At 34.3% G+C, this 17,205-nt stretch overlaps 1 protein-coding gene across 1 annotated transcript; it reads right to left on the bottom strand.

The window, feature by feature from the left end:
* Nucleotides 1-231: 231 nt before the first annotated feature.
* ABCB19 (ATP binding cassette subfamily B19) lies at nt 232-6,991 on the bottom strand. The gene is made up of 10 exons (XM_039034241.2): nt 6,447-6,991; nt 6,285-6,339; nt 6,032-6,207; nt 5,580-5,780; nt 4,956-5,215; nt 4,547-4,863; nt 4,237-4,460; nt 3,333-4,152; nt 3,000-3,241; nt 232-1,705 (listed from the first exon to the last, which is right to left on the bottom strand). The coding sequence occupies exons 1-10, from the start codon at nt 6,693-6,695 to the stop codon at nt 497-499; spliced, it is 3,753 nt and encodes a 1,250-aa protein (XP_038890169.1). The 5' UTR covers nt 6,696-6,991; the 3' UTR covers nt 232-496.
* Between the last annotated feature and the right edge of the window lie 10,214 nt (nt 6,992-17,205).

Genomic DNA, 17,205 nt, shown 5'->3' with positions numbered 1-17,205 from the left:
TGTTTCTGCGCTCTTCTCATTTATTTAGTTTGTTATCATTTATCCCCATGTATTTCATAAGTAATGATGGTACAGGCAAAAACACTATTTTGGGAAAAAGGAATACAGTAAGTTAGTCTTATCAGTTCTAAAAAGGCAAATTGGATATAAGATTTTGCTTTTCTTTTTGCTTTAGGATATATTAAAAGATGTGGGGAATAATAAAGATAACTTGGTAGACCAAACAGACAATTAGATAAAAGGGGTTCATGCAGTGCACCATAATTTTCAATTATAATAAGATACTTGCCTTTTTCCCATTGGAAATGGAGCAGTCAACATGATATAGAATAGATTGCACATTCCAGATTGATATCTACAACTAGAAAGAAAAAAGAAAAAAGAAGGATGAAAAAGGAAAAAAAAAAAAAACATCATCTAAAATGGGACCCCAAATTTGGTTTAACAACCAACAACCCCATGTTGCTCCATAGGAAAATTTTGACCCTCACCCCTTTCATATATGTTGGTGTTGCAGCTGCGACAGCCTTGAGTAAGCCCCCTCGGCTCGGCTTATCAGCTCGTTATGGCTACCTTGCTCGACAATGCGCCCGTCTTGGACCACGCCAATGCTGTCCACTCCCCTGATTGTGGACAGGCGATGCGCTACGACGACTGTGGTTCGGCCCCTCATGAGCCTTTCAAGAGCCTCTTGCAACATGCACTCGGACTCAGCGTCGAGGGCGCTGGTGGCCTCGTCAAGGAGTAGGATTGTGGGGTCCTTGAGAACGGCCCTAGCAATTGCTATGCGTTGTTTTTGGCCACCAGATAGCTGAACGCCTCTTTCTCCAACTGGTGTCTTGTAGCCATCAGGCAGTCCACTTACAAAGCCATGTACATTGGCTGCTCTTGCTGCCTCTATTACTTCGGCCTCTGTTGCTCCATCTTTTCCATATGCAATATTGTCAAAAATGCTGGCTGCAAATAAGGCTGGCTCTTGCTGTACCAACCCAATTTTCAGCCTCAAGGATTGTAAGTTCAGGCGTCGAATGTCCTTCCCGTCGATCATAACTTTCCCGGCAATCGGATCGTAGAATCTCTCAATCAAGGCAATCACTGAACTCTTCCCTGATCCACTGGCTCCAACCAATGCCTGGCTCTGGCCAGCCCTGATCCTCAAATTAAGATCCTTAAACACCATGACATCAGGTCGAGACGGGTACGCGAAATCAACATGTCGAAGTTCAATTTCCCCACGAAGTGTCTCAACAGTCTCTGCCTCAGGATCATCAGGGTCGATCCTCGTCGAGCGATCAAGAATCGAGAAAACAGAACCAATCGATTCGCCGCCCCTAACGATCTCAGGAGCAAGACTAACAGTCTCCGCCACAGAATTGGCAGTAACAACTAAGACAACAAAGACTTTAATCACTTTGGAGAATGTTGATCCACCATTGCTGACCAAATGAACACCATACCATAGAACTAGAGCTTCAGAAGCATATAGAGCTAGCTGCGAAATACCAAAAAGAACCCCCGCCGTTTGGCTCCGGCGGAGACTCTGTCGCTGTGGCACACGAAGCTCATGGCGGAACAGAGAAAGAATCTTGTCTTGTGCATTGAAGGCAGCCACTGTTCTGATATTGCTCACACCTTCCCCTGCAATCATACTTGTCTTTGCGTGGGCCTTTGCAGTATCCCCAGCAAATCCTTTCAAAGAAAGTTGCTGCAAATAAATAACAATGTTCAACTTCGGTCAATTAAACTCATCTCTAATTTATATTAGCATAATTCAAATCATGCTCAACTAACAAAGCTGTGTTTGATGTATGAGTTTCAAACAAATAGGGGTCTTTTTTTTTCCTAAACATGGAAAAAGGAACTATGACAGAGACGTTAATAAGTTGCAGAAAGTAATGTCCTTTTGCAATCAATCGTAACTTTCACTGTATTAGAAGCATGCGCAAATTTTACACTACTGTTCAACACAAGACAAATGGTCAGAGATCAGTACACTAGTTTGAAAACAAATCCCATTTTTCGGAACCCCCTCTCCATTAGATTTAATCACTTCAAGAGAAATTACCAAAAGACGACAATGTATAATGAAAGTCGTCAGTCACAGAACTATGCAGCAAAAATACTATACTATACCCTTTTTTTTCATGGAAAAATGTGAAGAGCTAAGTTTGAAAAGTTTATATTATATGAATGAAGATCACGGGGAGTGAGAATTTAGCTGCAGTTTTTCACATGGGGTATCTGGCAAAAGCCAGAGGAACCAGAGAGAGCTCGGATTTCAAGGGAGAGAAAGATGGTCAAAACTTGAAGCTTTGAATCAGAAAAAAAGAAAAACAGAGCTCATAAAAATACTGCAAAGATGCAGAAGAATCGGTGTATGTCTAAAAACTATTAAAAACAGAGAAACCAAGACAAAAATATATATATACATAGGCATTGGGCTCGAAGAAAAAAGCTTAAACAAAAACAAAACAAAACCCAGAAACTTTCTATTTGAAAAATGAAAAGGGGGTGAGAAATTTTTTAGTAAAGTTTGAATCTTGTTGGAATTTCGAAGAGGTTTCCTCGGTTGTTTTGTTTATTATAATATTAAAAGCTATGAACTTTAAGACTTATTTCTTTAATGTTTATCACTGCAAAGTTTTCAGAAGTTAGTGCAGCAGAGCAGGCACGTGCAGAGCACAGAGATGGTAAGAGTTAAATATTTCAGGTTCTTTGTCGCGTAATTGAAGAATAGGACTTAGAATTGCAGTGAAGTTAATATTCCAAGAGCTGTAAAAAGCAAAGTTCAGAGAATCTGACCTATTTCTTCAAAATTAAATTTCACTAACCGCAGCTACTTTTTAGACGAGGGTCAACACATGCAGTAAAGCACTAGCTTTCCAATGAACAACTTCCTTAAAAAAACTAATTTTTTTCATGTGGGTTGTTTTAAAATGCTTTGAAATGGAAATTAATGGAATTTTGGGAAGTGGGTTTGAGTTTTCTTTTTTGGTTACCTGAGCCATGTTGGCAAGAACTAGTAGAGGGAAAGCTGCAAGGATGAGAAGAGAAACTCTCCACTCAACAATGAATGCAACTATGAAAGAAGTGAAGAGCGAAGTCATATTTTGTAGTATCACTGATATTCTTTCAGCAATGGCGGATTTTACATCAGCTGCATCAGTAGCTAATCTTGCTGCTACTAAACTTGAGTTGTGTTCTTCTTCATCGAACCATCCCACTTCATTCCTCAATATCGCTATATATATAAAAACAGAGGATTTTATATATTTTGATAATAAGGGCTTATAAAGACTTGTGAAGTTTGAAGATAATTGATTCATTTTTACCTGCGAGCATCATTCTTCTGACTCTGGTAGTGAGATTTTCACCCATGATTGTAAAGAAATAATGCTGAATTAGATAAGCTACTACTGCGTAAACCCCAATTCCAATGTAGATGAATACGAATTCCTTAATTTTCCTTTCCATGGCGGATGAATTTCTGTAATAGAAGACCTCGATCATGTTACTCATGACAATGGCAAATGTTGGACTGATGAAACCAGAGAGAACAGACCCAACAGCACCCATTATCGAATACGGCCATTCGGGGCCGTTTAGTTTAAGAAGACGAATGAAATAGCCATCTGGGGCAGGGTTTTTCCGGTCAGTTTCGGCGTTTGAGACCATTTCGATTCTGCCATCGGCGCCGGTGCTATAGGAATAGCTCAAATTCCTGAGGCTGCCGGAGCGGAGGCTTAACGATTTTGTTGATAACGAATGGCTCAGTCGTGAAGATCGTGTTCGACGGGTCGACGGGTTTGAGAATTCTCTGTTTCGAACCATTTCTTGGAATCGAATTAACGAGGAATAAGCACCGGATTTTGCGATTAGTTCTTCGTGAGTTCCTGTTTCGACGACTTGGCCCTGTTGTATAACTGCAATTGAATCGACATTTCTTATGGTTGATAATCGATGTGCGACCACCACCGTTGTTCTTCCGACCATTAAACGGTCTAAAGCTTCTTGAACTATGCTCTCTGAGCCTGCATCGAGCGCGCTGGTGGCTTCATCCAGGAGAAGGATTTTGGGATTCTTCAACATAGCTCTAGCTATGGCAATCCTCTGTTTTTGGCCGCCGGATAGTTGTAATCCTCTTTCGCCCACCTGGGTTTTGATTTAAAACTTGTTATGTTGTGGAAAAACAACAAAATTGTATTGAATTGAAACCCATTGAGGGATTGAACTAACTTGAGTGTCGTAGCCATTGGGGAGCAACGTGATGAAGCTATGAGCGTTGGCTGCAGCCGCGGCAGCTTCCACCTCCGCCGTCGTTGCATCGGGTTTGCCGTAGAGAATATTTTCGTATATGGTTGTTGCAAACAGAGCCGGTTCTTGATTCACTAAACCAATTTGATCACGTAGCCATTTCAATTGCACTGTCTTGATGTCTACATTGTCTAGTAAAACCTGCCCTGTTTTTGGAGGAAACAGAGGAAATCAGAACAATTCACAAGCTAGCTAAGTAATGTCTTGATTATATGCATTGGCTGTCAATAACCTTGATTGGGATCGTAGAATCTTTCAATGAGAGAGACAACAGTGCTTTTCCCAGAACCGCTACCACCGACGACAGCCACGGTCTTCCCAGCTGGGAAGAAAATGGAGAAATCCCTGAAGATCATCACATCAGGCCTGGATGGGTAGCTAAAGGTTACATCTTTGAACTCAATGTTGCCATTAACTTCACCCAAACACTTCCCATCTAATGGGTCTTGAATGATTGTAGGCCTTTGCTTGATAATCTCCATCAATTTATACCCTGCTGCTTTCCCTTTGCTGAATGCTCCCAAATTGGAAAACGACTGCCCCAAACTCCTATAGCAGTACACAAACCCACATTCAGAAAACAAAAACTTGGATGTTGTTGTATGGTTAAACTACAGTTTTTAATTTCTCAAGAGTCTTACATGCCACCAACGATGGCGGAGAATATAGCAGTGAAGGCTTTGCCGCCGTCGGACTGGCCGTTTCGGATGAAGACTCCAGCATACCAGAAGACAAGTGCCCAAGACATACAAGCAATGCCATAAGTACAACCTAGACCCAACCCTTTAGCCATTCCTGCCTTGTACCCAATTTTCAATGTGTTTTGAATAGAATCTGAATAGGAATTCAGGGCTTTGCTTTCCCCAACATAAGAGTAAACAGTTCGAACTTGAGCAATCGCCTAAAAACAACACGTTTATGAAACATATCATGCTATGTTCTTGGAAGTTTTACAATGAAAAAACATGCCATGTGATTCTACTTGAATGAACTTTACTGTGGGTTTGACCGAAAAAGAAGAAAAAGAATCAAACTTTGAGTAACATTTGGGAATGAAGATTACAATGAAATTAATAACAAAAATGTTGGTGATAAGTTTGTTTCACAGGAATAAACATCATTATGACATGTTGCTAAGTACCAAAGCCAGGCTGGTGGATTTTGAAAATGCTTTTAAAGATCAAAGGCAAAACAGAACAGTGAAAACAGAGTTCAATCTTTAACATTACACCCAAAATAGAAAAGAAGGGGCAAAAAAGTTTCACCTGTTCGGCAATTATGCCAGCATTTGCATAGGATTCTCGACTCTTTGAAGTAAGTCCAGTGAGAGTATAAGCATATAAACCACCAGCAAAAGCGATTCCTGGAATTACTGCTATACTCAGAAGAGCTAATCTCCATGCTGACACAAAACCCACCACCAATCCAGCCAAAAACGTCGAAAGATAGTGAATGAAGTTCCCCACCTAAACAAAATCAAACCCCAATTCAATAAAAAGAAGAAAGATTCTGGTTCATGATCTAGAATCACTGTATTAATGGCTAGGCAGAAGCGCATGTTAAAACTTATCTTGCTAATTTGCGCATATTGTTTTAATTAATGAAAATAGCAACTATCCAGATGGGCATTTTGCAGAATGAAGTAATCTGTTTTGCCCCCACACTAGCTACTATTAGATTTTCTCCATTTTAGAAAGAAAATTTTTGAAAAAGTTACCTTCTCACTGATTGCATCTTGTACAAGAAGAGTGTCTGTTGAAACACTGAAAACAACATCCCCCGTTCTGGCATCAGTGTCGAAGAATCCAACATCTTGTTTCAAAACAGCTTCTAAATACTTCTTTCTCAATGTGCTCACTTGTCTCTCCCCTGTGTACATCCAACATGCGATCTCTGTAGAACAACAAATTTAATCAGCTCTGTTTTTTGGGTTGTAAAGAGGGGAAAAACAGAAGAGTTTGTTTACTTACCGGCGTATGATGAGAAACAGACAATGAGACCCAAGTAGACAAAATACAGAGCATACTGCAAATTAAAGAAAACAAAACAGAGAGGAAAAAAACCAATCGGATCTGAGATCTAAAGACTAGAAGAATGATGAAACAGAGAAATTGAGATGAAATTGAGAAAACCTTAGAGACTTCAGCTGTCATTTTGTGAAAATCGGATTGGTTTTTGCCGAATCCGTTAACCATTTCACCGAAAAGGAGGAAGAAAACAGGCATGGAAGAGCCGTGGATAATGGCACCGAAACTGCCAAGGATCATGAGAAACCAGTCGTATTTGTCTGCGAAAGAGAAGAGTTGGTGAAAAGGAAGGCTCTGTTCCTTCTTCTTTTCGGGTTCGGGTAATGCCTTAGGCTCTGCTACTGGTTCCGCCATTGGAGGCTCCAAGAAAAAACCCGATCGGAAACAGAGACGAGAAGAAGAAAAGAGAAAAGGGTGTGCGATGAATCAGTCAAAAATAAGACATGGGCAATGAGAAGGGGAAGAAGAAGAATGGAATTTTAGGCATTGAAGAGAGATCTGAAGGAAAAATGAAGTGTGAGTTATGGTTCTATCAGTCTATAAGACTGAGCTCTGTTGTTTGGCCGGAGAAAACAGGGGAAGAAGAGAGAGAAAGAGGAAGTTAGAGTGAGAGTCAGAGCAGTGGTCAAAGGTTGGAGAAGACGAGATTTGAAGGAACAAGTGCGTGGGGAGAATGGATTCTTATAGAGAGAGATGGGGACATTTTTTTAAAACTCATGTTTGTTTTTTTTGTTTTTTTTTTATTTTTTTGCTTAATGATTATTTATTCTCTAATTTCATAATTTTTAATTTAATCCCTATTGTTTTAAGAAATTACATAGTTATCCATTTTATATGGTTGAATATGTGAGAGAGATCAATCTAAAATTTCAAGCATTTCAAATATGTAACTATGATCAAGAGGAAATTGAATTTTCGGACTTATAGAAAATAATTACCTTCTAGAGATCTTGTAAAGTAAATTTTATCCTTAATTTACAAGTTAGTTTTCATTTAATCTATATACATTTTTTATTCCAGCTCAAATTATATTCAATTAACAATCTAACACACTCTCAATTTATGATGATATCGATATCTAGAAGAGCGTTATGGGCTCTAAATTGGTTATCATAGTCAAACTATGTTTGAAATGTAGACTATTTTAATCTTAACGGTAAATTATAATAATTTTTTTAGTACAATTGGAGGTAGGAGAATTCGAACCACAAATCTCTTGATTACTAATACACTCATATGTCAATCATATAATGCTTGATTTCACTTAGGTTATAATAGTTAGAAACATCAATTATTATAATTGAAGCCTCGAACCTGAGATGGAATATAATAGTCCACTCCACCAACTTCAAGTTGGTGGTCCAAATACTTTCTAAATTTTAATTTTATGGATATGTCGATAAAATATCGTGTCAACGAATATTTCTATGTGTCAAAAAATAATAATTGAATTAATAATTGAGTTGTTTTTACTTTTAAATTAGGCAAACCAACTTGTATTATCATTCATATTTAGATGTATTTTTTGTGGTTAAAATCACTTTTAGTCCCTAAACTTTCGTACCAGTAACAATTTAGTCTCTAAACTCCAGTTTGTAATGATTAGTCTTTAAACTTTCAATTTTGTAACAAATTTAGTCCTTGAATTTTACTATGTAACAATTTAGTCATCGTACTTTAAATTTTGTAACAATTTAGTTCCTACTGTAAAAATTGGTGTTAAGATTTAATCAGATTTATTGCATAAATAAATCAATAAACTAATTAGAGACTCGATGTTTTATAAAATACAAAGTCTATATCACAAAAATTGATGTTAAATTTTGATAAATTTTTTTACGTTAGGGTCTAAATTGTTACAAGTTTGAAAGTACAATAGTTAAATTATTACATAATAAAGTTCAGAGATTAAATTATTACAAAATTAAAAGTTTAGGGACTAAATCGTTACGAACTAAAATTTAGGAACTAAATTGTTACTTTCATGAAAGTTTAGGGACCAAAAGTTTTGTTTAACCTTTAGTCCCTAAACTTTCATGGAAGTAACAATTTAGTCGTTGGATTTTGGTTCGTAACAATTTAGTCCTTATATTTTCAATTTTATAACAGTTTAGTCCCTGAAATTTAGTATGTTACAATTTAGTCTTTGTACTTTTGAAATTATAACAATTTAGTCCCTCGCGTTAAAAAAAAATCATCAAATTTAAATGTCAAATTTTAATACTTTATAATGTAAACTTTGTATTTTGTAAAATATTAAGCCTCTAATTAGTTTAACTGTTTATTTACGCATGAAAAATCTTAACATTAATTTCTATAATAGGGATTAAATTGTTATAAATTTTAAAGTTAAAAAACCTGAGTGTTACATATTAAAGTTCATGAACTAAATTGTCACAAAATTAAAAAATATAGGGATTAAATCGTTACAAATCAAAATTCAGTCATTAAATTGTTATTTATATGAAAGTTGAAGGATTGAAAGTGATTTTTAAACAAAATACTCCTATTTACGTACATATATAAAAGAAAATAGATCAAGTTAAATATAATTTATTGTGAGGTTAAATTGTAGAACTGTGATGACGTGTTGAATGTTACATTGATTTAGTTCCGGTTTTTCCTCTGCCATGCGTTTTCGTGTACACTCAATTCCCCCTTCCAAACAAATCATTTTGGAATTGATTCCATCTTTTCTTGGTAAAATGAAATCCTCTATATATAAAAAAATAAAATTGGCTTGTATTTTCTTTAAAAAAAAAAAAACAAAAAACAATGATAAGTTAATTAAATTTTTGTGGACATATCAATAATTTTTATTGATATTTTTATATTTTCATAGATTCAACAGTGACATAAGAGGTAAATCGATATTTTCGTTATATCATACGAAAATACAAGAACATAAAAAAGTAAGTAACGAAATGTCTTTAATATAAGTGTAATATAAATTATAGACATGTTATCTTGTTTAAAAACCATGAAATGTTTATTTATTATTTTTAATTCATCTCTAAAAAATTTTATTTTATAATTTTTTTTTAGAAATATTCATCAACAATTACATTTTATGGATATTTCTATCGACATTTTTATGAAAATAAGATTTTGATATTTCATCGACATCGATATTTTAAACTTTTGTTGTATTGTTCAACATGTCAAAAAATATTATTTTGTCAAATTGAGCATGGATAAACTAATCAAAACATACACATAATCAGATAAAAGATTAGAAGTTTGAATCTCTCATGTCAACTGATACTCTAATTTTTTTTAAAAAAAAAACTATTTAACCTCATAGTTAGATCTTTAGAAAATTATTTCAAATGAAAGAACTGTTGAAAATATTTATAACATATAGTAAAATTTTAGAATCTATCAATGATAGACACTCATAGATTTTTATCTGTATCTATCAATATCTATCATAGACACCGATAGATTCTAAAATTTTGCTATATTTTGTATATATTTTTGTTCATTTTTCTTTATTTGAAAACAATCTGATCATTATTCGTTTTTCATATGAACGGGTTTTCTATGAATTAGATTATATATATATATCGAAAAGATATAGATTATTCTCTAATATACCTATGTATTGTTGCTAATTAAATTATACGACATACTAACATTAACATGGTTCAATGTATTGCCTTAGCTTCCTATGTCTCTGCTTTCTCTCTCTTTCTTGTTCTTCCATATTGGCCCCGTCCCATGATAATATTCTTTTTTCAATTTCATTTTTCTCCTAGAAGTTTATACAGATATTTTATAGGAAATTTGCATTGAATAATACAAAACGGAAAAAAATATGATTATATATACCATATTTTTAATATTTGCTATTATAGCAAACATTGACCGGTCAACATTTCCATTTTTTCAAAATTCCAAATTTACCCTCTCTTTTCCTTTATTAATTTTCCTTTTTCACGTTCGTCACCTGCCGTTCTTTCCTTTTCTTTCACGGTGAAATATTGATGAATTAGTCTCCATGAAATCCCATTCGTGAAGCTCCGTGATACTGCAATCAATTCTGATTCGTGAGTTCGTTTTTCTTTTTTCGATTTCATCTTTGATTGGGAGTTTGTTTTTTTTCCTTTTAGCGTTCGTTCTTTTTTTTTTCTTGTTCGTTCTTGTTTTTCATCTTTCGATTTCAATGATATTGATAGATTTATATTTGCTTTTGCTAGCTATTAGAACATATTGATATTGTTATTCAATAGTTTTTGTTTTACTTTTGCAGGAATTTTAAAACATGGTTATTCCAATAGTTGTGTTTCATAGTGGAATATAGAATGAAAAACATTGTTATGTGAATTACAAATCTACTGGAGTTTTAGTAGATGATACAATGGTTTTTGAAGATTTTATGGGTTTAATAGTTAAGGAGATTTGTTTGGATGTGTCTACTTCTTCTATAGAACTTTCAGTTTTATTAGATTTTGTTATGAATGAGGTTCAAAATATAGTTCAAATTCGTGAAGATAAGGATATAGCTTGGTTTTTGGCTTTAGTTAAGAAACACAATACACGACATCCTTTGGTTGCTCATGTCAGTAGTTCATGTTTGGAAGTGTCTTCTAATGTTGTTTCTAGTAGAGCTAAGAATTATTTGTCTACTGTTCCTTCTTCTAAACCTATGATTGATGATGGTGATTTCCAAGTGATTATGGATATACATATTGCTCATGATTTGAAAGAAAAAGATGTGTTTGTTAATAAAGAAATTTTATCAAATTGTTTTTACTTGATAGCGGTTAAGAAGAATTTTGAATTTAAGACTATAACGTCAAATTCAAGAGCAATTGTGTTTCGATGTGTTCAAGATGGTTGTCAGTGGTATGTGAGGGCATCTCGTTACAAGCGGAGTGTTTTGTGGATGCTTAGGAAGTTTATTGATATTCATGATTGTTCTATAGAAAGTATTCAATCTTGTCATAGGCAAGCTTCTTCGTCCTTAATAGTTGAATGTTTGAGAAATGATTTTAGATTTAGTTCTTCTCATACCTCAACTCCTAGTGATATTGTGAATAAAGTCCGTAAGGAATATGGAGTAACTATTAGCTATTATAAAGCATGGAGGGCAAAAGATCAAATAATGAAGTCTTTGAAAGGCGATGCACGTGAATCATATGCTTTGATTTCAAAGTTTGTGATGAAGTTAGAAGAAAAGAATCCAAGTTTCTTGTTTCTGACTTATTATATGATCTATCAATGATAGCTTCTATCACTGATTGGAGTCTATCACTGATATCTTCCATCACTGATAACATGAAAATAATGGAAGTTATTGGTGATGGACTGCAACCAGTGATAGAAGCTATTGGTGGTAGGTATCAATCAATTATATACCTTTTGTAATCTGGCTTAACTGTTTATTTTCTTCTTTTAGGTAAATTTACTGCCTATAAAGCTGACATAAATGGGCATTTTAAGTATTGTTATATGGCTATTGGAGCATCAATTGAGGTTTGGAAGCATTGTAGGCCTAATATATCAGTTGATGGGACGTTCTTGAAATGTAAATATGTCGGGACTCTTTTGGCGGCTTCAACAATTGACGGTAACAATCAGATTTTTCCTCTTGCTTTTAGTATTGTTGACTTTGAAAATGATGCATTCTAGAGATAGTTTTTTGAGAATTTAAAGAAAAGTTTTGGTGAATGAGAAGGATTAGTCTTTATTTCTGATCGGCATTTTAGCATTCCGAAAGGTGTTATGAATGTTTTTTCAAATGTTGAGTATTGTGTTTTTCTACGACACCTTTTGCAAAATATGAAGTTGATTTATAAGGATTCTTTAATTGATGACATATATTATAGTTGTGCAAAAGCTTATACAATTGATAAGTTCGAGTTTTATATGAAATGGATGGAATAAATATATCCTACAAATCGGGAATATCTCAGTAAAGTTGGTTTTGAGAAGTGGGCACGTGCACATTCTAGGAGAATAAGGTATAATATGATGACTACTAATATTTCAGAGTGCTTGAATAATATTTTGAAAGAGCCTAGGGAGTTCCCCGTTGCATCATTACTTGATTATATTAGAGAAATACTTCAAAATTGGTTTTATGAAAAAGGTCAATCAGCATTATCCATGAAGACTGTTTTGACTAGTTGGGCAGAGTCTGAGTTGCGAGAGCAACACAATCAGTCAAGAAGTTTCAAGGTACAAATACCTTAACTATTAGAAAAATATCATTAATAACATGTTCTATCACTAATAGTTTATTTTCACTGATATTTTTTGTTTTCACTGATAGCTTGAAAATATTTAATCAGGTAAGAATAGTATCACTTACAATTTTGTTTATATTTTAGTTTTTATTGACATTCCATTAGTTCACCTAGTTGATTACATTTCGTTGACTGTTTTATTTTTTAGGTTGATCCTATTAACAATGAAGAATATAAAGTAGTTGATGGGGACAATCACCTTTTAGTAAATTTGGCCTATAAATCATACAGTTGTCGTGTTTGGGATTTGGTGGAGATTCCATGTGCTCATTCTTGTGATGTTATTCGTGGGCTAAATTTAGATATATATACTTTTGTGTCAGACTACTATTTTTGCAGTACATTGTTATCAACCTATAAAGAATCAGTTTATCCTATTAGAAATTATTATGATTGGAGATCGGTCAATGTTGGTGTGAATGTATTACCTCCAATAGTTAAACGCTCGACTGGACGATCATGTAAACAAAAAATATTATCAATTGGTGAAAAGAAAAGGAGCTCGAAGTGCAGTCAACGTCGCCGTCGTGGCCATAATTGTAGGACATGCAAATTTTCACCAGTTGTTTAATGAAGAAGCTTGATTTGTAATTGATGTTTGTAATGAAGCAGCTTGTTTTGTAATTGATGTTTGTCATCAATTTATCAATGATAGTGAGACAGCCGATGTTTTTCACCAATTTGTCAATTAGATTGTAGTTGTTGCTTGTTGTCATCAATTTAATCATTAGATAGTGAGACAATTTGTTATTGATGTTTATCATAAATATATTAGAGACCTTGTTACTAATGTTTTGTTAGTGGAACAGACTTTGTTGTTGATATATCCATTCTTTAGTCAATATGATGCTTCATAATATGATGCTTTTATTTATGAAGCTTTCGTTTTCCTTTAGCCACAATAATTGAAAGAAATGATATCAAGCTATCTGTAATAGCTTCGGTCAGCAATTAATACAATGAAGTGATAGATTCTATCACTGACAGTAGATAAGCATTTTTGTAGAAGATCCATCAATGATAGATTCTATCACTGATAGAATCGCCAACCAAATGTTACACGATCGTATAGCATTACTGATACCATACTATCAGTGATAGAAGTTGTGTAGCTTGTGTTTAGAGGATTTTGTAAGGAGGATATCGCTCTTGGAGGAAATCTCACTAGAAATTGAGGTGAGTATCGCTAAGAATTTCACAGGAAAAACTTGATATCGCTCTAGAGGGTATCGCTGGTGTCGCTCTAGAGGGTATCACTGGTGTGCTTGGTATCGCTCTAGAGGGTATCGGTGGTGTCGCTCTAGAGGGTATCGCTGGTGTCGCTTTAGAGGGTATCGCTAGTGTGCTGGTGTCACTCTAGAGGGTATCGCTGGTGTCGCTCTAGAGGATCTCGCTAGTAACAAAATACTATACGAAGTTGCAACTATATCAATCACATTTATGAATCAGTGTCGCTCTAGAGGAGTAACTATTAACTATTATAAAGCATGGAGGGCAAAAGAGCAAATAATGAAGTCTTTGAAAGGCAATGCACGTGAATCATATGCTTTGATTCCAAAGTTTTTTATGAAGTTAAAATAAAAGAATCCAGGTTTCTTGTTTCTGACTTATTATATGATCTATCAATGATAGCTTCTATCACTAATTGGAGTCTATTACTGATATCTTCCATCATCGATAACATGAAAATAATGGAACTAATATCTTCCATCGCTGGTGTCGCTCTAGAGGATCTCGCCAGTATCGCTCTAGATGATCTCGCTAGTAACAAAATACTATACGAAGTTGTAACTATATTAATCACATTTATGAATCAGTCACATTTATACTATACGATCGCCCTCTTTTCCCTCCAACCAAACAACCTCTAAAATAAATTGAAAGTTGCAACTATATTAATCACATTTATGAAGGATCATATTGATTCAATATAACTATCGTTGATCTTGTAAAATAACAATGTAATTTCCAAAATCATAACAATCACTGTATATTGTCAAAATAATTTCCAAACTATTGTCAATAAATAAGTCTATCTATTGTCAATCAAAGTTGTGATATTTTGAGATCAAAGCTTGGAGCGTCGTCATTCCACCTTGGAGATTGCCTTGTAGCTTTGCTTGGAGACACCTTGGTAGACACATTTGGAGAGACCTTCTTTTTGTCTTTCTTTTGTTTTGCGTTCTCCAAAATTTTCTTGGTTGGTTTTGCTTGTCTTTTTGGTCTCTTGTTGTTCTCTATATTTTCGACGACAACCTTTGGTCAATATTTTTTTGGACTCTTTTTAAAAATCTTTTCAATCACCTGAAATCATGGAACCAAATATAACATGACATTAATGTGCTATCAGTATCAGTCAAGTAAATAAAGCTTCCTATTATTTATACTATCACTGATAACAAACTATCAATGATAACATGTTATCACTGATAGTTGGTTATCAATGATTTCAGATATCACTGATAGCATGCTATCACTGATAACAAACTATCAATAATGCTATCAATGATAGCGTGTTATCACTGATAGTTGGTTATCAACAAACTAATTTCAGATATCACTGATAGTATGCTAATGTTATAATTAAGATCATCAATCAATCAATACTTACATTCTTTTTCGTCATATCTTCTTTATCTTTTTCTTCTTGATCTTCCTCTTGATCTTCAGGATCATCATACAATTGTTCTTGTTGGTCATTCTCTTGATCATCTTGAGCCTCATTGTCCTTAGCAATGTAAACTTCAGCCTACATGCATATATCATTTTTATTATTATACTTCTTTACAGAAAAAGAAAACACAAGTTTTACCTCTAGAACTTCCAAACTTGCATCTAAAAACTCCAAACTAGATGATGGCGCTTTGTTCTTCTAAAGAGATTCTTGAGATTGCTTTTCACCACCTTCATCTTTTTTTGGAAGTTTATCACTGATAGCTTCTTTTATGTGGCCCAATATATCAAGAATCTCCTTGTGCTTTTCATTGATGTCCTTCTTAATATCTTCTTGTCCTCTTTTTAATTCTTCAATTGCCTCTTGTAATGATGCAATTCCTCCCCGGTTGATATTTGTTTTCCTTCTTTTTCTTTTTCAATATCCATCTCCCTGGTTTCCACCTCCGCAAAATAGGCATAATAGTTGGATTGCAATTCTTGTTCAGTTGAAACAAATGAAGCAATAGTAAACTGAAAGTTTAATAAAGATGTTAGTGATACAGCTTAGAAACAATCACTGATTTCAAGCTATCACTGATTGCTTCTATCTACAATAACATGCTATCAATGATAGAAGATATCACAATAGTTTCAAATGACTGATAGAAGCTATCACTGATAGTGGTATCTTCTATGTCATAAAAGTTGAAACATCAGTTATAGTTTCTATCATTTGATAGCATGCTAATAATATATATAAATAAAGGAAATAACAGTGATAAAAGACTTACACCAGTGGCTTTGAAAATATTGTTGTTGATGTGTTGTCAATCATTAGGTTCTTGAGACTCCCATTGAGTAAGTCTAGGTCTATCGCTTTTTATTCTTCGTGCAAATCCAATAGTGGGGTTGGATAATCTTGGTATAATTTCAAAAGCCCAATATACCAAAGCTAGTGGAAATCCTTGGAGGAAAATGGAAGATGCCTTATTGATGACAACCTTCTTAAAAAACTCTATAGTTAGTTCAAAGGAAACCCTGCCCCATGGATAAGATCTAAACCTTTCTTCGTCATCCAACATTTTTAGATGCTTCCAACTTACTTTGTTATGTCCTTGTGTAGGAATTAGGAAGCTTTCTATAAAATACAAGTGTGCAAGTTTGACCTTTATATCAATGGGTATGTTGGCATCAGAACCTAACAAATTAAAAGTAGGTTAGAGCTCTCTTCTTATAATTTTTTTATTTGTCTCGAAAAAGAAGTTCCTAATTGTGTTGTCCATTGATTTCTGTTCACTATGGATACCATCTATAGGGTAATCATCACAATTCAAACCTGTTACTAAATAAAAATTCTTGAGGCCAAATTCTGAAATATGTCCTTCCAAATTAAAGGCCAATATATTTTGCTTGGTAGTTGTGCATTGCCTTCTAAGGTGTTATATGAGTTGGTTGGGCATCCTTTTCATTTTCATACCTAAGAAGTGCCCAAAAGGACCTTCTCTAAATAGTTGGAGTGATGGCTCATCTAATTTTTCTATGTTAGACAGGACATCTAAACTTATGAAGAAGCTGACTTTTAATGGATTTGTCCATTCACTTTCTGGAACAATTACTACATTTTCCTGTATATATAACAATAACATAAATGTAAGAAAAAAGTAACCACAAATCTATATAAATTTATAAAATATCATTTAGATTGTGACCTTGATCTTCTTGTGTTTTTTCCCAGATGTTGATCCTTCCAATATTTTTCTATTTTCTTTCTCCATTTATCCTAAAAACAACATGTGGAACCATTACATTCATAACATTGATAGCAATAATAGTGATAGATACTTTTTCTATGAATAAACAATCATCAAATCACAGTACAGGGAACTAAATTAGCATCAATGATAGCATCCATCAGTGATAGTTTGTTGATAGAAAAATCCATCAACAAACTATCAATG

The sequence above is a fragment of the Benincasa hispida genome, chromosome 6 (assembly GCF_027475165.1).
Source record: "Benincasa hispida cultivar pf3 chromosome 6, pf3_genome.v1.1, whole genome shotgun sequence".
In the NCBI taxonomy this organism is placed as follows: Eukaryota; Viridiplantae; Streptophyta; class Magnoliopsida; order Cucurbitales; family Cucurbitaceae; genus Benincasa; species Benincasa hispida.
This window is presented reverse-complemented; position numbering and strand designations above follow the sequence as displayed.